Source organism: Cygnus olor, chromosome 14 (genome assembly GCF_009769625.2).
Source record: "Cygnus olor isolate bCygOlo1 chromosome 14, bCygOlo1.pri.v2, whole genome shotgun sequence".
Lineage (NCBI taxonomy): Eukaryota > Metazoa > Chordata > Aves > Anseriformes > Anatidae > Cygnus > Cygnus olor.
The window spans coordinates 11,999,266-12,018,599 of record NC_049182.1 but is presented as its reverse complement, the minus strand read 5'-3'; the positions used below and the strand labels follow the sequence as shown (position 1 = coordinate 12,018,599).

Below are 19,334 nucleotides of genomic sequence, written 5' to 3'. Positions count from 1 at the left end.
AGCGCCGCCTCCTGGCCGAGCTCCGCCCGGCGAGGCGCGGCCCCGGCAGTGCGCAGGCGCGGCCATGGCGGCGGAGGAGGCGGTGGCGGTGCGGGAGCAGGCGGAGGCGGTGCGGCGGCTGAAGCAGGACAAGGCCGAGCCCGAGCGGGTGCGGCCGGGCCCGGGGCGACTGGAGGGGGGCCGGGGCCGTGTGGGAAGGGCGGGGGGCGACGGGCGGCGGGGCCGGAGGCGCTGGGGCAGGCTGCGGGCCGGCCTGGGGTAACCCCCGGCTCCCCTCTCCTTCCGTCCGCAGATCGCGAAGGAGGTGGCGAAGCTGCTGGAGATGAAGGCGCAGCTCGGGGGAGATGAGGGGAAGCACAAGTTCGTGCTGAAGACCCCAAAGGTAACGTCCCGCAGCCCACACGCTCGCCTCGCCGTGTGCAGGGCCGCCTCGTGCCGAGCCTGGGCGTGCAGCACGGACCTGCCCCGTGCTCAGCCCCTTTTTGCTTCCAGCAGCGAGGCGACGGGAGAGGGGGATCAAAATAACCCCGGCAACACCAAACCCAGACACCCTGCTAACCGAAAGCTTTCCAGTGCTTCTGTGGCAAGCCAACCACCAGCTGATAGGATCGATTTTGGCCGGTCTGTCCTAGCTGCCCAGTATGAGGTCTTCCCTCCCGACTGGGTTCTTCTCTTTGAAGGGAGGTCATGACTTGCGTTGCTCCAGTGCTTTTAGGATTAGAACTTAAAATTTCTTGTAGTGCTGACCCCACTAGTGCCTGCAAACGTTGGCTCTCACAGATAAGGATCCTCAAGCTGCTCCTGTTCCTGCTAACCTTGGCAGAGTTGGTAAAGCTGCTGCAGGCCGGGTGAGCACACAGTGCTGCGAAGTGCTCTAGGTGCCTGGAAGCATTGCCAGGAATGCTCAGAGATCTCATGGCTTTTGGTTTTGCCATAGTCTGTAAGAGTGGGGTCATCCCGCTTATGGAGCGGGTCTGGCTAGCTGCAGGCATCTCTCTGTCCTCTTCCAGCAGAACCCTTCCCTCAGTGGCAGCTCTTCAGTCTCCAAGTCTCCCTGACAAGAACGTTCATAATGCAATTTATGCCGAAGTTCTTTTGTATCCTGGATGTTTCAACACTTGCAGCTGACCAGAGACCAGCTGTGCTTTCATGCTGTGGCACAGAGACAGTTAGTAATATACGTTAGTGTCACTGGTTTAAAGGAAGTGCTTCAACAGAGTCTCACTTGTCCATTTCCTTTATCACATCTTTTGGTAAACGTAACTATGGTGTGAGACCTGGGAAGAAAGAATATCTCACTGTTTAAAGATGTAGGGAGAGGATTTAGAAGCTCTGTGAGCATCAGGGGAAACAGCTTGGATTTCCAGCTTATCTTAGCCATGTCAGTGCGCTGCTGAAAGCAATCCTTTGCTGTTTGACCTGTGGGTGTAATGTGCATTCTCTCTCTGCTTCCTCCTTGTCTAACTGTTGGGCCCTGGAAAAATTAAAGTGAGAGGTATAGTTAACTGACAGTTTTGTGAGTTACTGAAAGCTTGAAGACGGTCATTGAAACAATGTGGTGACTATTAACAGTGATGAAGATTAAAAGGGAGCCCATCCCAGTGAACTTCACAGGTATCGTGCTTTGGAAATATAGTTTCTCTGTGGGTACTCTGGAAAGCATAAAGCTGTTGCTTATTCCACAACTTCAAAGTATTGCCTGTCCTCCTATTTCCACCTCTCTGGGTGGCTTGTGTAAGGGTCTGGCTAATGCTGCACATGAATGGGAGCTGTGGACAGGTCCTAGCTGCGTTGTCATCCTTGAAGGTGCTGAACTGTCTGGGTGTTGGATCCATGTTAGCTCCTTTGTTTTGTACATGGTGAAACTTCTGACATATTCAGTAGTGTAGACTGTAGCAGATCTCATCTGAGTTGTGGCCTAATATTTACCAATGCTGCTTTTTACCCCCTGTGCTGGTGTCTGGTGAATTGACCTGATCTCTCTAGCTTTGTAAGCAGTATGACAGATTCTTCGTGTCACCTCTCACATCTGTCTGCCACTGCGTATCTCTAAGCCAATGTGTCATTTGCTTTTCTTTTCCTTTTCTCATCCCAGGGCACGCGGGACTACAGCCCCAAACAAATGGCCATTCGTGAGAGAGTTTTCAGTGCTATCATCAACTGCTTCAAGCGCCACGGAGCAGAAGTCATTGATACGCCAGTGTTTGAGCTGAAGGTGAGCAAGAGCGCAGCAAGTTGGCTGAGCTGGTGGGGATTCTGCAGTTGAAAGCCTGTGTTGAGGGCTGAGTTTTTTCCATCTCCTAGGTGTCCTTCCTTTCCGTCCTTGTTCTGTGTGCTCTAGGACTCTTCTACTCTTGCTGAAGATGCTGTTTGTTCATGTGTCTTTTTTTTTTTTTTTATGTAGGAGACGCTAACAGGGAAATACGGAGAAGACTCAAAGCTCATCTATGATCTAAAAGATCAAGGAGGAGAGCTGCTGTCCCTGCGCTATGACCTGACTGTATCCTGCAACAGCCAGCACTGGGGCGTTTTGTCATCTTTGCTGCCCTCTTTTTGGGACAGTGCTGCCCCAAGGGCAAGGGAGGAAGAGGGAGGACAGTCCCTTGGTTCTGACCCTATACAGGCAGGGAAAGCATGAGCAGGTAGTGTGGTTTAGCAGGCACAGAACCATTGCTCAGTTATTTACTGCCCATTGTTTCTGTCAGGCAAAGTAACACTTTGTGTGTGGAGGGAAGAAAAATTTGAGTGGGGTTTCTTCTACAGCAGGGAACCCAGACTAGGGAGTGAGATGTAATCCAAGGCACTGCTGGGAGATGCCTGCAGGGGCACCTGTCCCTGTGCTAGTGGCAGAATGCGTGGGCTGTGTCATGGACAGCTGTGCAGACCCTGCAGCACCGTGGCCAGGCAAGCTGTGTGGTAGCTGTTGCTTTGCCCCAGGGACGTGTGCCGAACTGTGCTGGGCATTGGGAAGATAGCGAGGCTGCAGCGCTGCCTGTGACTGATAACTGGGTGGGGTGATCCCTCTCTATTCCCATCCTTAACTCTGCGGTCCCAGGTGCCCTTCGCTCGCTACTTGGCAATGAACAAAATCACCAACATCAAGCGCTACCACATCGCTAAGGTGTACAGGCGGGACAACCCGGCCATGACCAGGGGCCGCTACAGGGAGTTCTACCAGTGTGTGAGTTTGGCCAGCAGCAGGGGTGCTGCTCTGCGGGTCTCTAGGCTGGGCAGTGGTTGTAGGGACGTAGGACCGAAGGCTGTGTTATCTTGCAGTCGCCTTCCTTGTGATGGTGGGAAACTCAATCTTCTCCTCCTTTTCCCTCTGGGGTTGAAAAGCAGCTTGAGAGTGGGAGAGACTGTGGATGATGGCTGTAACACGGGGCACTGCCGTATCAGGGAACTTTGCAATGTAACCCCCAGATGTTGGGCATGCTTTGCACCGTGGAGGAGGGCAGCTCCCTACTCTGTCCCACAGTGCTTGTCAGCCTGGTTGAGGGAAAGAATTTCTTTCTGATCCTAAATGTGGCAACAATTGAACTTTTTTGTGTGTGAGCAAGAATGTATGAGCCAGGTGAGTGACTCAGCCACAGCACCCGTTGCTTCCATCCCATGCTTAGTCCATCTTTATTTCAAAGGAAGGGAAAAACCCTGAGACCTAATTCCAGAACAAAGAATTCAATTTCCTCTGTGGCTTTCTCAGTGTGATAGCCCTGAGGAATGGATTTTTTCCACTGTACTATCACAGTCCTCAGGGCATCACATGGCAAGTAAATTCTTAATTGAGAATATTTCCATTTCTTCATACAATCCCTGCCTATACCTTCCAGCTTCGGACCTTGGTGAACGCCCATTTTCACACAACTTGGAGTCTTTGCTTGCTGTCTCATTTGAAAGAGCTTTCTAGGATCATCTTCTTAAGCTAGCTGCAAATAGGCTAAAACTTACTTGTGTCTGACAGCTTACTTTTCCTTGTGCCAGTGCAGGTTTTTAAATGGTAGCTGTCATCCCTTGATACTGATTCCTTCCCTTTCCCAAACAAATGTTTTGGAAATGTTGAGAGTAATCTTCCCCTCCCTAGGCTGGTTAGATCAAGCTCTGTTGCTTTTCTCTCCTTGGAGATGCTTTACTTCACTGCTCAGCCTCGTAGGTTTTTTTCTGCATCTTTTAAATATAACTGACCAGCCCTCCGCTGGGTTTTTCCGGTGAGATTTCACCTGTGCCCTGTACGACGGTAGCAGCGTTTTCCTGGCTGTACCAGACCTTGCCCAACTTTCTTAGGGATTGCATCAGCTTTCCTCACACTCAGCTGATTGGAGAATTGACAGATGCAATCTCATCTCTTTCTTCCTCCATTGACCCAATTTATTTTGGAAGCTTGTTGAAGGCACGTTGAAATTTACTGAGTCGCGAATCATTCCTGTGTTCCTAATTGTTCTTTTACTCAAGATGTGATTGAAAACTTTGCATTTGGGGATTTGTAAGTTGGGGTGGAATAAGAGGTCTCTTTTTGCTTCTTTTGTTTTTCTTCTCTGAATGTTGATGACTTCTGTTGTATTATTCCCATTGTGTGCGTGGTCATTAACTTGATTTGCTTGTATATTAAAAAAAGAAAAAAAAAAAACAGAACATCATGGGGATCAAGGAAAAACATTTGGCATTTAGGTCATACCAAATAACAAGTAGTTTTCTCCTCCCCTTCCTGGTTCCTTTGTTCTATTTATTTGCTATTGATGATCTCTGCTGTCTTCTTTTTTGTTGTTTTTCACAACATTTCTGTTGCTTTTTGTAAACAAACTGCTATTAACAGCAGAGTTGAAGCTGTGTGGCTGCAGCCCTCTCTGCTGTGCTGAAATGCTCTCTGCCTTCTCTTGTTCCTCAGGATTTTGACATCGCTGGCCAGTTTGACCCTATGATTCCAGATGCTGAGTGCCTGAAGATAGTGCACGAGATCCTGAGTGACCTGCAGCTTGGGGACTTTCTCATTAAGGTGAGGCCAGAGCTGGGTCCTCAGACAGGTTTCTTTGTGCCACAGTAGGAAGCAGTGCCTGCTGTTTGTGGTTTTACACAACAGCACCTGTTCCTACTCTAATGCATACTGAGGCATGTGGTTCAGGTGCAGTAGTCATTTTGCCTCTCTGCCTTCTCATGGTGTCTGTACTAAAGGGCTGGACTTCATCTCAGGCTCCCCTTTAGATGGGAATTCAAGGAGGTTTCCTGAGGCCGTAGTTGGCAGAGTTCTTTCTCATCAACCATGGTCCCCTACAGAACGCCCGGCAGCAAAGTAACGAGATGACTGCCACGTTCGCTGCCTGCAGTAAAATACAGGCTCTGGCCCAGGATTCCTGCACTTGTCCCAGCTATTAATGCCGCTTAGTATGAACACCTGTGTGTGTGCACCGTGTAGTTTGCAAACTCTTGCCTTCCCACCAACTCCTTTCCAGGGCTGAGCTTGTAGTGCACTTCAGAACACCTCTGTTACCTTGGTGTGACTGCAAATGGTGCTGGATGTGGGGATCAGACAGGATGGGAAGGGTGTAGGAGAGTAGTGGATACGAGGGTCTAATGCGCAGGAGGTTGGTGGGATCTCTGCAAAGGCCCCAGAGTCGTGGTGTGGCTGGGCTGTGCAGGGGAGGTGAGTGGTGTGGCCTGGGTGCTGCACTCCCAGCTGCCTGCCCCTGAACCAGTCCGGGATGAGCTGAAGCATTGTGCGTAGGAGCTGCGTGTCTAGATCAAGTCCAGCTAGTTTGTGTTTGGCCAGTGGTATGAGCAAATCTATTTGAGGATGAGCAAGCATCTCTGCAATGGGGAACAGCAGAATAACCTGCCTGCAGTGGAGGAGGGCTCCATGACTTCTATGAGGGACTCTTTGGTTGATATCAACGCTGGAGGGTTACAACCTCCTGAGCAGTCTTTGTTTCTGTCTAATTTAACTGTAGATGCTCTCACTACCCATGGCGTTTTGAATTCAGCTAAGCCTTTGGCCTCAATTGCCTTCTCTTACAGAACATAATTAAACCGTGGAATTGACTTCACTATCAAAAGAAGTAAAAGAAAAGAAAATGTCTTAGTAAGGTTTTAACATAACCAGATGTCCCTTTGTTCTTGTACTGAGAGTGCAGTGTAACATACCGCATTCATCTCCGCAGTCTGCGGTCTGTTCCCGAGTTGTTTTTACGTATCCCCCTACGAGATGATTCATAGGCCCCTGTACTGGGTTCATGTGGCAAGGTTTTGGTAGCGAGGGTGCTGCAAGAAGAGATCGCAGGTGGATATGTGCTGAAGGAGGAAGCTGCAGCCTGTGGAGAGGAGCCCGCACTGAAGCAGATTGTCCGGCAGGAGCTGTGGCCCTGCGGGGGGCCCATGCTGGAGCAGTCTGTTCTGAAGAACTGTGGGAAGCCCACGTGTGGGAAGAGACAAAGTGTTACGGACTGACCACAGCCCCCATTCTCTATCCCTGTGCGCTGCTCATGGGGGTGGTGGTGGGAGGTAGAAAAGTAAGGAGTGAAGCTGAGCCTGGGAAGAAGGAGGGGTGGAAGAAAGGTGGTTCTAGTTTTGTTTTTGTTTCCCTCTATCCTGTTCAATTTTTAACTGGGAATAAATTACGTTAATCTTCCCCAAGAAATGCCTGCTTTGTCCTCGACAGTAATTGGTGTATGATCAGGGAGATCATATACCTTTTGTCTCGACCCACAGGCTTTTTCATCTTATTTTCTCCCCACTGTCCTGTGGAGGGGGGACAGTGAGAGCAGCTTGGTGGGCATCTGGTGGCCGGCCAAGGTCAACTCGCTACAGTGTCGTTGGTTTTCCTTCTCTTGTTGATTGTTGGTGTCTGTGGCTCTGGAGGGAGAGTGCAGTGGCTCTCCCCAGGCATGGCAGGACGCAGTTGTGCAGGCTGGCCTGCTCTTGGGGCGAGAGGCAGCTTAGCTCTCCAGGAATGGGGAGGAGACAGAAATTGCCCAGAAACTGTAAACTGAGGAAAAAAAAAAATTGGCAGCCTCCCTGTAGGCATGCTTATTTCAGGTAGACTGTACTATGGTTCTTCCACCATCCCTTGCTCCTCTGTGCTGTTCCAGCTGAGTCTGGCTCACCATGTTCTTGCCAAGCTCATTTTCTCACCTTCCCTCTGTCAGTTCCTAATATACAGCAAAGTTTTACCCCCTTCTGACTGTGGCTTCTTGAGTGTCTAGAGAGGCATGTTGGCAGAGGCTTTTGAAAACGCAGATAGCTGTCTTTTTTTTCAGCACAGATTTGCAGTGGGAAATAACCTGCACATCAGAACACCAGGGTGTCTGGGGCCCATGTTTCCATTGGGGTTAGGGGGACCGCTAGGTTCTCTCTTTTGTGCTTAAAACTAGAGAGGAGAGAAAACTCATCTGAAGCATCTGCTTGAGCTCGTAGGAAATGACTTTTTCCTTGTCTCCCAGGTCAACGATCGGCGCATCCTTGATGGGATGTTTGCAGTTTGTGGTGTCCCGGACAGCAAGTTCCGAACAATCTGCTCCAGTGTTGACAAACTGGATAAGGTATGGACTGGAGCTCCGGGCTCCTGGAGTTCCTGTGAGTCTCTGTCCAGGTCTATGAGAACAGTCTGGAAAACGCTGGTAAACATCAAGTTGCCCATGTGAGCCCTTTCACCCTATGCATTGAGAGGGAAGGGGGGCACACCAGGCATGTCCGTCACATAGCAAAACTGGATTCTGCACTTCCTCCTCTAGCATCCCACAGGGTCCTGAGAAATGGAAAAGAAGGGAGGGAAAATAGCTCTTCATATGGGAGGTTCAACATCCCAAATTTTAGCTTTCTTAAGCTGCTACTGCTTATGAATCTAGGTCATGAAAACCTGCCCCCAGACTAGTCCAGGGCATTCAAAAGACTTTTCAAGTGCAGCAGGTTCAGTTCTGGCAGTGTGAGGAATCACAGTTGTTTCCTGGAACCTTTGCTAAAATTTCACACCTCAGTAGCAAGGCAAAAAAAACAACCTGACATAAAGGGAAAATCTCTGTCGTTCTCAGGAGTAGAGAATTGCAGTCATAAGCGGTGGATGTATAAGGCAGTGAGCTTACAGGTGACAAGGCTGAGACAAATGGACTTCCCCAGGTGGCGAGGCTGCTGAAGTTGCTTTGTTGTCCAGTTGTTTTGTTGTGCTATCTGCAAGCTCGTGCTGTTCTTGGTTGGTACCGTGATGTCTAGCATCCCTGCTGAGAGCACAGAGCCTGCATCACGTGCACATTGCTGGCCGTGCTGTGCGTGAGCAGGGTGTCACTGTACAGCATGCGTCTCCAGCTCTTTTGAGGACCCTCAGGAGATAGTCCCAAGTAGCTGCATCAGAGATGCAGCAAAGGGAGGTGAGTCGGAACTGTATGGACGAGGTTTCCGTGTTCACCTGGAGGTGGAGAGCTGAGGTAGAGGAAAGTGCTTGGAGTGAGAAGAAATAGGAAACTAGAAACACAGAGCTGTAAAATAACACCAGCAGCACTTTTCCTGCCTCCTGCGCAGGGGAAGGGTGGTCAGTTTGGTACTGCTCTGTATTGTATGTGTCCCCACAGCATGTCTTCACTCTCATCTGTTGCTACCATCAGCGCAAGGGCGTTACTGCTAGGAACAGGGCTCCAGGGCTGGCCTGGACCGCACAGCATCCTAGCAGGGTGCACACAGTCACAAGGAGAACGTTGCTCAGTGCCGTAATCTCTCTTCCCAGTGCTGTGAGACTGCAGTAGCCCATCCCACATCTCCTGGTCGCTTCGTTCACACTTGTAATGGTTTGGACTTGTAGGACGGGTTTGGTTTTTTTTCGAACGTGCTGTATGTGGACATCTCTATCTTACTCTAGTTCGGTGTGATGCAGAACGGCCCTCTCTGTACAACTGTTCCTGTAAGAGACAAGGCAGGAAGTAGGTACAACCTGTAGGTTTGTGCTCACCAAGCTGCCTCAAAAGCTCTGACTGTTGTGTTGGTCTCTAAGGGATTCAGGCCCGTATGTGGACTTCTGGGAGGAGGGAAAGGTGCCAGTGTAGGAAGAACTCTTTATCTGCAGCCAATCGTCTTTACTATAGGCCCTATTCAGGTACGAGAATGCTGGAGAGATCAGTCTATAAATGTGTGTACAGTCCTCCACTAAAAGCTAAGGAAGAGGAACCTTAAAATGAAGTGCCATCTATAGACTCAGTTTTCTTGGCTTGGGATCCAAATCAGAATTTCAAGGGGAATTTCAGTGTCATCGGAGACATGTGGGGCACAGTTTGTGGGCTGATTGCTTAAAGGAGTGCTTTTAGCCTTCCTGTGGAATCCTGTTAAACAAAGTGACCTGGTGTCTCATCTTGTACGTTCACATTGCTTTGCTCAAGGATGAACAAACGATGGCCTCCTTTGGAGGCCTTATCTGATTGACTGAAGTCAGGTAGAGGAGGCCTTAGTCAAAGTGCTGTTAGCAGTGAGATGTATTGCAGAGGCATGACTGAAGTGTAGGTTTGGGGGCTGCGTATGCATGGAAGAGCAGCAGGAAGGGAGGACCGGGCTTTTTTGGGGTGGCGTAATTTCCTTGTTATTGTACTGAAAGGCTGTGTTTTAACTTAGTGCAGCCGGATGCCATCACAGCTCTGTTTCTTTGACCCCCTTGCTCGGTGGGAAAGCTGTCGCTTATCCTGCTTACATTGGGCTTCTGTATTATCCAGCCATCTCCTCACAACTTTCCAGGTGGTGGGCATGACCTGCAACGCTTCCATAACTGGTGTATATGACTGTACCTAACCATGGAAACCACAGCAGCAAGACATCTCTCAAACTCAGTGCAAATGTCTAATTCTGGCCAGATATCTAAACCAAACATTTGTTTGTCCTGGGGCTGTCAGGATTTTGGGCAGCTTTGGTGACTTCAGGGTTAGGATACAAACGGACTGTGCAGAGGTACAAGAAGTGTATTTAGAACCATCCCTCAAGAGCATTTGATTTGCAGCTCTTCTCATGCACCTTTTAACCACCCTGAAGGAGTTCTGCAGTGTGAAGATGTGTGAGGGCGGACGTCTCTTCACTTGTATGGGACTGTATTACCAGAGACGTCCCTCAGGAGAGACCGTATCCCTGGGGCAGTGGCTCATGTTCTTCTCACCCCTCACAGGCGCCCTGGGAGGATGTGAAGAATGAGATGGTAGGAGAGAAGGGGCTCTCTCCCGAGGCTGCAGATCGCATTGGGGAGTACGTCCAGCTTCACGGTGAGCACGGTGGGATGGAGCCCTTGTCCCTCCCTCATGCTCCCGACAAGTGCAGCTGCTCTCTGCCAGGCCAGGCAGGGGCTGGCGTGCCCGGGGCAGGGACGGAGGGGAGCGAAGCAGCGCGTGCAGCTGGCCGGGCCCGTCGTTGCGGGTGCTGCTGTGCTGGCAGATGTGAGGCATGACTTGTTCCCGCAGGTGGCCTGGACCTGATTGAGCAGCTTCTCCAGGACCCGAAGCTGTCCCAGAACAAGCTGGCCAAGGAGGGCCTGGGGGACATGAAGCTGCTGTTTGAGTACCTGACCCTGTTTGGCATCACGGGGAAGGTGAGGAGGGGCGGAGGCAGGAGGGGGTGCTGCCCTGGTGTCTGGGCAGCCCCGAGCGTGGCGCTGAGGGGGCTTCCCTTGTGTCCCACAGATCTCGTTTGACCTGAGCCTGGCGCGAGGCCTGGACTACTACACAGGGGTGATCTATGAGGCTGTCCTGCTGCAGCAGCAGAATGACCACGTGGAGGACCCGGTCAGCGTTGGGAGCGTGGCCGGAGGCGGTCGTTACGATGGTCTGGTGGGGATGTTTGATCCCAAGGGACGGAAGGTGCCCTGTGTGGGGGTCAGCATAGGGATCGAGCGGATCTTCTCCATCCTAGAGCAGAGAGTGGAGGTAAGTGCCTTGATGCTCAACTAAGCACAGAGAAAGAGTAAGGATTTACATTCTCCTCATGTACCTGTTGGAGAATTTTGCACAGCTTTAATGTAGCAGAAATTAAGGATTTGTTATATATTTTTATAGAAAATAAGGTTAGTTTACATGATTTTAACAGCACTTAATCAGTATGTAAGCATCAGTCAATTAACACAATGATCTAAAGGAATTTGCTACAATAGAAACAGAAACTTTGTTAAAGATTTATGAATGGCAAGGTTCACAGAAGGCTTATTGGAGGATCTAGGTTTCTAAAAGCAGTTGTGTGCTTCCAAAATACCCCTCTTAGAGTGGATTTCTCCCCCTTATCCCTTGTCTGCCTTTGCCCACGGATGAGTTTGTTCCTCAAGGAGTCAGCCCTGGGATGCACATCCCATCGGGGTGCCCTGAGAGGTGCCTTCAGCTAAGGGGGTGTTGCGTTAAGGGTATGTGGCTGAGGGAGGCCCTCCCATTGAGTCACGAGGTTCAGAAAGGACCCCCTTGCTTTCTAAACTCCTTCTCAGAGAGGAGCCTAGGTGCAGCTGGATCCAGTCCTAGTCCCAGACTTGGTCAGTGGTTTATGTCTAAAGGATTATGAGTATAGCCACTTTATAGAGTCAACGTTTGCCTGTTTCAGAGCCCTGCCAAGGACTTTCAGAGTGACAGTTTTGCAAAGTTGAAAAGATAGGTAATTTATTAAGGTGACAGATATCACAGATTCGGGATTGCCATTAATAAATTCACTTACTGCAATAAATGAGCTCAAGTTAATAGTTTAGTGCTTTAGTTATCAATATTTTCCTGAGTAATACCTGACAGAGCTGGACGCAGAAGTCTTACCAAGAGGCGTCCCTGCTTGGGAAGGAGAGAGGTCCAGGCCCGTCAACCCATCTGATAATTGGAGTTCTCATCCTCTACATCCGCAAAAAGAGGTTTCTGTAAAGCAGATTTATACTTTTGGTGAGACGGGACTGAGTCGTTTATCATGTGACTGGCTCTCAGCAAGGCTTGTTGCATTGTTTGGTCAAGAGGAAAGGGGAGGTGAGACCAACAGAGACAGGTTGCTTTCCTGGCTTGACTTGAAACAACATCGGGCTGTGAGGCTTCCCGCTTATTTGTTGTAGTTCCCAGGCCCATTGTTCAATTGCAGATCTCCAACAACTGTTTTGTACTTTGGCCAGATGAGCAAGATATGCGTGTTAATCAGTTCACATTCCTGCGTGTCAATTAAATCACATTCCTGCTCAAGCCCAGTCTCAGCAACCCTCTGCTGATTTACAGTCACTCAGTATTTCAACACCAACAGGCCTGGCAGTATTCTACAGGGGGAGATCAAGGGTGCAGCCCACTGCTGTCCCTTGAGAGCTCAAACAATTCTTGCTTGAGATCGCTATGTATAGGATTGCAAAGCCATTGTGTTTTGATTAGTAATTTTCCAGGATTCAGGTCTTTTGCCAGTTTGTTTAGGAATCAGGTTGTACCACCCCTCTTCCCTTAGCCCTTAATCATGTCTTTGTCAATTAGTAAAGGGTGTGAGGCAGCCCTCTGTAGATAACAGAGGAATGATGTCAGAAAAGAAAAGGCTTTCGCTTTCATATTTATTACATAAAGTGCGCGACTCATAGTCAAGCTCAGTTTTCTTACCAGGTTGTTTCCTGGGATGAGCTCTCCTGGGTTTCCATTGTTAATGAGCTGCCAATGAGGGTTCCAGGAGTGATCCCACTGAGGCCTACTGTGGCTTATAAGCCTGAGCAAGACTTAAGTGCAGGAGCAGAGCGTACCCACCACAGTGACCCAGTCCAGCAAATGCTTAAGTGAGTCTTCTTTGCTGCGGTCTTTGTTGGAGAACTGAGAGAGGCCCCTGCTGCACTCTACAGCAGGAGTCAGAACCAGGTCACGATCTCCTGTTTCCTCTGGCCTGGGAGATGATCTCTCAGGGTCTCGCTGGGACACGACCCCTCATCTGGCAGCCCCCGGTACAACTTGTTCAGCTGCAGCCTGAATCCTCAGTCCTGCCAGCTACCTAGGCCAGATGCCTTCGTGTTCCCCACTGCATTAAGCATCCCTGTGACCACACCACCTTCATGGCAAGCCAGCACTGCTCTGCAAGGCTGGTTGGCAGACCATCGCCTTGCACGTGTGCCCATCCAGTTGAAGGCACTGCAGAGACCAGACGGGTTGGATGTCCCAGGGTAGGGAGTGCAGCACCTCTCGCAGGGTCCCAGGTACATTTTTCCTGTTCGCCTCTCCTCAGAGCTGCTCTACTAGTTTGTTCTTCTCAGTCCTATCCAGTGGGTGTTAAATAGGTCTTATTTGGCTCTCAAAATACTGCCACACATTTCCCTCACCCAGAGCCCTGTTGTGGGGAGATCTCTCTTGGCAGACACAACTGGGATTTCTAAGAGGAAACTGAATTCTTCCCTCACAACCTCCAATCCTTGCCAGGTTTGGTCCTCTGCAGCTGACCTTTTAAAGACTTATCCCTTCAGAGAGAGCAGTGGCAGGAAGGTGCTGCTTTGAGTATCCAGCATCTGCCATGGGAGCAGGTGGCTCCTGACAGTCCTGGAGCACCTCAGCTCGCCGCTGTTAATCTAACCTATAGTTCCCAGCCCAGCTGTAGAGCTGGCAGCTGGCTCTGTGCAGCTTCCTTAGCTTGCTGCTCCTTAGCCACTCAGAGCAGATCTCCAAGAGGCCACAGGCCTTTGGGTGTGGAGGAACAACCTCTAGGCAGAAGTTGTCAGGGAAATTGCTCATTCTCAGCATGTTCTCCAGCCTCTGCAAACCCACATCACAGGAGGGAGACTGGGTTAAGCCCCCAACATGGAACACGCGCAGAGTGATTGTGGTCTAGGATGGGGTCTCTGGGGCATTGCCTAACTCTCCAGAGTTTATGCTGTTCATCCCACTGACCCTGAGCCTCTTCACTGCTAAACTGATGGGCGTGGGGTGGGGACCTCATAGGGTCATAGGGTCTCGGGTGTGTCCATATATCTGTGTCATCTCCTGAGTCTTGTCCCCTTTCTAGGCCTCTGAGGAGAAGATCAGGACAACAGAAACACAGGTGCTGGTGGCCTCTGCCCAAAAGAAGCTCCTTGAAGAGCGGCTGAAGCTCATCTCTGAGCTATGGGATGCTGGGATCAAGGTATGACCAGGCAATGGCCAAGTTAGTTGCTGCCTGATCCGCTCTCTTACGCCAGGAATGGACCAGACCTGGGTTTGCTGTGGGAGAAAGGAGTCACAGGGAGAACATGGGCAGCAGATTGCCTTCCTGGATCGAGCCTGCTTCTTCCAAATGTCCCAGATGAGATGTTCTCCGGTGGGGGCTGGGTGGTACAACTTGATTAGCCCTGTAATACTGCAGGGGATGCTCTGGCTTTGTCTACTCAGGACAGATTCCCAAAGCAGGCAGTGCTTCAGCCTCTGCTGCATGGCAGCTGTGATGCCACTTCCAACAGAAAAAAAGCGCAGAACCTCGCAAGGAGGGGAGGAGCCTGGGCGGTGTTTCCCACAGGCTGAAGACAACCTGTGTCAGGGCCCTGCTCCTGCTGCAGGCAGTCTGCCTTGGCTGAACAGAGGAGAATGGGTGCTCCACAGGGCTTCTGAGCTGCTAGGGTCACCAGAGGTGTCAGCCCTGGTCAGATGTAGACTGGAGCTGGTGACCTAGTGTTTTCCCAGGAGCAGCACTGTCTGCTGAGGACCTTGGAGCTGTGTTGCATTACTCATTAGCTGCAGTGCCCTGCCTTCTCCGTTAGCCAGTCTGTGCATACATCCACACCCACCAAATGGCAATGATGAGACTGGCCCGGAATGCTGGGGGTTGTGATGATGGGGGTGCAGAGAAACAGGCCCATGCTGAGTACAGCGTTGTGCTCTGGTTCCATTCCAGGCAGAAATACTGTACAAGAAGAACCCCAAGCTCCTGAATCAGCTGCAGTACTGCGAGGACACGGGCATCCCCCTTGTTGCCATTGTGGGAGAGCAGGAACTCAAGGATGGAGTTGTTAAGCTGCGGGTCGTGGCAACCCGTGAGGAGGTGAGTGAGGCTCGTGGTGGCTTGGAGGGGGAGTGATGGCTGCTTACCTTCCCTCCCAGCTCAGGCAAGCCCTCCAAACCTATCCGTACCCTGTCCAGTTGCAGTGCAGTCAGCTTGTACATAGCAAGGTGGCTCTGCAGGCTCCTGCTTCAGGTGTGGTACCCAAAGGGGAGATGAAGGGTGTATGGCGCTTCCATCTAATGTGGAAGGCCTCCAAGACTCAGCAAAGCTGCTCCTACAGAAGGTGTAGTGAGGAAAGAGGGTGTGAGCCAGAACTGGCAGATTTGAGGTGAGGCCTGCGGGCTGATGGCAGCGGTCTTGTGCATGCACTTTTAGACACTGGGTGAGGTGAGTCTCCAGCCCTTCTTGACTTGCTGTGGAACACATGCTTCGGCATCAGTTCACCACCAAGTGACAGGTTTTCAGGATTTTGTACCTTGCCTTCCTCACTAGACTTTTTTTAGCTGTGGTCTCTCCAGGGACTTCTGTAACATCCTAGGTTCTGATTCCTTGTCCTATGCAGTTTCCTGGAGCTGAGGAGCCCTGTTGTCTCCCTGTTGTCTCCCTGTTGTCTCCCCTGGAAAGTCTCCCACCACGCAGCCTCCTTGAACTCCTAGATATTCCTCACCTTGGGGGCCTGGGGTGAGGGGTTGGATCATGGGCTGTGTGGCTGCTTCCATGTACCTTCCGGGGTGTGGGAGCATTGCTGAAGGTGATCTGGTGGGACCTGTGGCAATCTGTGCACTGGCCTCAGTTTTGGAAATACTGAAAGCATGTTGCTTTTGGTCATTTGGCAGGAGGGTGCTTGGCAAGGTGGATGGGCAGTGCTTGCTCTCACAGGGCTGCATTCAGCTCTGTGTATGGTGCTGCTGCCTACTCGCCCCATAAAGGGACTGGTGACGTGATGGTGGGATCTCATGAGACAAGAGGGCCACAAGTGGGGTGTGGGACCAGAGAAAGTCACCCAGTGACAAGCTGCTTGTGTTGTATTTATGGACCTTTGTGCTCTCCCATGTAGGTCAACATTCGCAGGGAGAACCTCATTGAGGAGATCAGGATGCGAACAAGTCAGCTTTAAAGTCTGCATGGACCTGTCTACTTGTTCATTGGATTCTGGTGGACAGATTTCCTCCTCTAAATACCAAGTTGGTCGTCTCCTTCACCAGGCCAGGTGGCAGCAAGCGCAGGGTCAGGGGGAGCCCTTGAAAGCTGTATTTATTCTTGTTTTGTGCGCTCCCTTTCCCATCGGGGGGAGAGAGGCTACACTGACTCTTACAGAATGCCCTGGCTCTTCAGTATGTTGCTGGAAAGATGTTTTGCAAGTGGCTCTGGCACACCGTGGCCTCCTGTCTGCAGTTGTTACTGTGACATGTGGAGCCCCGCACTGTCAGCAGACCCCAGGCTCTTGGCTGCAGCTTCTTGTTCCCTTCATGTTGAATAAATGTTCAGTCCAGCGTGTGGCTGCAGGGAGGTGACCTTATCCCAAGCCAGCTGTTCCAAGAAACAATAAATACTCTGCCAACCCCCTTCCTTGCCTTCTGTCCCTACTTTCTGCTTCGGGCGGGGATTTGCTCACATGCCCCAGCCTCTGTGGGTGAGAGCTGACTTCTAAAGGCCATGGGGGCAGTTCCTTGAGCTGTGGTGGCCCCGGTGCCACGTGGAGGCTCGCCGTGCTGCAGCCGGGCCTCAAACAGCTCCCCTGGCCGCGGGGCGAGCTCTGGCCCGCCTCCTGCCCCGCTGGGGCCATTCAGCTGTGTTTTTTTTTTTTTTATTTACCACTTGCATGGCTTTACGCCCACGGGAGGGCAGCCTGGGGGGGGTCCCGGCAGGACCCTCCCTCCCCAGGGCGGAGCAGCCGCGGCCCAATGGTCCTTGTTGGCGCTGGAAGCTTCCAGAGCCGGGCGAGGACTGGCGATGGAAGAGGAGGTAGGTGCCGTCGAGGGGCTGCCGGCACGGGCCGCGGCGCTGCGCCCCCCCAGGGGCCTGGCGGCTACACGCCGGGGGTTCCCCGGACCCCCCTCGCCCGGGAGCGGCCGTCGGGGAGCCCTCGGGGCCGGGCTCTCCGCTGCCCGGGTCGGAGGCGGGACTCGGAGCCCCTGCGGCTGCCGGAGCCTCCGGGGCCGGGCGCCTCGGGGGAGGCTGCGCCCGGCAGCGGCTTCCCCGGGCCTCGGAGCCCCGCGAGGGGAGGCCGTGGCAGCGGCCGGGCTGCGCTGGGGTTGTGCTGGAAGAGCGGCGCCTGGCCCGTCCCGTCCCGAGGCGGCGGGGACTGGGCGGAAAGGTGGCTCCAGAGGGCAAGGAGGAGCCCGGGGCTGGCTTTGTGCACGCTCTCGGCAGAGATGTCCCGTTAAGGCCCACACCTTCATCCGAAAGGGTTTTCTGGAGAAAGGCAAAACCTCGTGAAGACAGAAAGGTGCCACCACCTGGTGGCGCACCCAAGGATGCACGAGGGCGAGATGCAACCAAACGGCTTTTTAGCATGAGCTGAGATACTTTAATCCCACTCAGCGTATGGTCTTCAGAGACCCTAATGAGACTTGGTAGTACTTAATGAACTAAAACCCGATGTTTTCACATGGGTCATGTCCTTAATTCCTCCTTGAAGCTCCAGTGATACAAGGTTCGCCTTGGCTCTTTGCTCCCACCCTCTCTCGTAATGCAAGCCAGCTGCTGAGCAGGCACCAGAACCTCTGTTTTCAAAGCCCTTGCAGGCATCTCTGGAGTGTTGGTGTTCTTGTGCTCTACCAAAATTGCTGGAGCAGTCTTGGACGGTGGACAGGATAGTTGTTTGGATGTGTATTGCCCTTTCCTGAGGGCAGAGCAGTCCGGCATTTGTTCCTCCACTTCCTGGCTTGTGCTCGTTCTTGTTGCTTTGTGGGGTTCAGATGCCCCCCGCTGGGAGGCTGGAAACTGCCCAGCACTAACATCACCTCCCTCCTCAGGCGTGGGCCGACAGTATCAACCAGGCCAATAAGATGGCCCTGCTCAACTGGGTAAGAGAAACCGGCATTGATCTGGTGCAGATCAATGGACAGAGGCGATACGGTGGCCCCCCGCCAGGTACGTGACAAGCTTAGCATGGCAGTGCCCTGGGAGCGTGGCACATCAGGGCAGGCACCGTGGCCAAGCTCGTCTCACCCACGTGTTGCTCTGTGCCTGCAGGCTGGGTGGGCAGCCCCCCACCGGTGGGCTCGGAGGTCTTCATCGGGAAGCTGCCACAGGAAATGTACGAGAACACGCTGATCCCGCTTTTCCAGAGTGTGGGGAAGCTCTACGAATTCCGCCTCATGATGACATTCAGCGGCCTCAACCGGGGCTTTGCCTACGCCAAGTACAGCAACTGGCAGGGTGCCAAGGAGGCCATTGCCACCCTCAACAACTTGGAGGTGCAGGAGGGCTGCACCATCGTGGTGTGCAAGAGCTTGGAGAAGTGCGAGCTGAGTGTGGACGGCCTGCCCACCTCGGTGAGCCAGAAGGGCCTGGAGGCTGTGGTGCTGGGGGCCACCGAAGGGGTCCTCAGCATCACCCTGCATGCCAGCCCTTACCAGAAGAAGGCCAAGTTTGCCGTGCTGAAATACAGCTCACACCGGGCTGCTGCCATGGCCAAGAAAACCCTGATGGAAGGTACTGGGAGGCAAGTGGGAGGCTGGGGTGCTGTGGGATGCTGCTCGGCTTTGTCGTTTGGGTGTCTGTAAGTGAGCATAGATTCCAGCACCAGGTTCAGCTGAGGAGTGCCTACAGGCTTGAGACATCCCTTGGCTTCTCTTTGTGTCCCCTCTGGGCTGGCTGTCCCCAGTGAGGCTGGTCCCTGGCAGTACCTGTGCAGGCCTGGTGGCGCTGCAGTGGAGGCGAGTCATGGAGGTGTCGTTGTGCGCTCTGGTTCAGGGTCAGACCATCATGGGGTCACTGGGACAGATGCTGGGGGACAGGATGTGGTGGTGGGACACTGGCTGCACAGGGTGACTGCAGGCTGGAGGCTGGTGTGTGAGCATCTCCTGCAAGCTGCTGTGGATCTCTCCTAGGGAATGTGAGGCTCTGCGGGGAGAATGTGAAGGTGGGGTGGCTGAAACCAGAGCTGAAGGAGAAACTGCAGTTGTGTAAGGAGAAGCGTGGCAAGCACCTGGGGAGCCCCGAGCAAGTGCTGCTGTCCCTGAAGCTGTGCGACGTGCTGGACTGCCTGAACACCCTGTGCCGTCAGCAGTGCCTGGGGACCCCCCGCTTCTTCACAAAGTGTGTCCAGGTGAAACCTGGTGGGTGGCTGCAGTACTGGTGCCAGCTAGTGATCCCAGCGTGGCCCTTGCCCTTCAGTGGGTTCCTGTGGGTGCAGGAAGATGTGCCAAGCACCAGTGGGCATGAGAAAGCAAAAGACGCAGTGGCACGGCTGGCTCTCAGGAAGCTAGGTGAGTCCTGGCACA

General features: G+C 52.5%; 3 protein-coding genes across 4 annotated transcripts in view; all 3 read left to right on the top strand.

The window, feature by feature from the left end:
• Positions 1-15: 15 nt before the first annotated feature.
• HARS1 (histidyl-tRNA synthetase 1) lies at positions 16-16,449 on the top strand. 2 transcript variants are annotated; one of them, XM_040572962.1, is made up of 13 exons: positions 16-148; positions 293-382; positions 2,096-2,215; positions 2,405-2,500; positions 3,056-3,181; positions 4,883-4,990; positions 7,428-7,526; positions 10,118-10,211; positions 10,407-10,534; positions 10,626-10,868; positions 13,915-14,031; positions 14,776-14,922; positions 15,941-16,449. In XM_040572962.1, the coding sequence occupies exons 1-13, from the start codon at positions 65-67 to the stop codon at positions 15,998-16,000; spliced, it is 1,512 nt and encodes a 503-aa protein (XP_040428896.1). In that variant the 5' UTR covers positions 16-64; the 3' UTR covers positions 16,001-16,449. The 2 variants fall into 2 exon arrangements, with proteins under 2 accessions (XP_040428896.1, XP_040428897.1); XM_040572963.1 differs by lacking the exons at positions 16-148; positions 293-382 and adding an exon at positions 502-617.
• NDUFA2 (NADH:ubiquinone oxidoreductase subunit A2) overlaps positions 11,171-19,334 on the top strand; it is a 26,553-nt gene continuing 18,389 nt past the window's right edge. Inside the window, exons 1-2 of the mRNA XM_040572970.1 lie at positions 11,171-11,175; positions 12,221-12,227. The gene's annotated coding sequence lies outside the window, so the exon portion shown is untranslated. The remainder of the gene's footprint in view (positions 11,176-12,220; positions 12,228-19,334) is intronic.
• DND1 (DND microRNA-mediated repression inhibitor 1) overlaps positions 16,578-19,334 on the top strand; it is a 5,045-nt gene continuing 2,288 nt past the window's right edge. The window contains exons 1-4 of the mRNA XM_040572968.1: positions 16,578-16,848; positions 17,862-17,979; positions 18,082-18,543; positions 18,942-19,319. Of these exons, the coding sequence (XP_040428902.1) occupies positions 16,837-16,848; positions 17,862-17,979; positions 18,082-18,543; positions 18,942-19,319 (970 nt within the window). The 5' untranslated portion in view covers positions 16,578-16,836. The remainder of the gene's footprint in view (positions 16,849-17,861; positions 17,980-18,081; positions 18,544-18,941; positions 19,320-19,334) is intronic.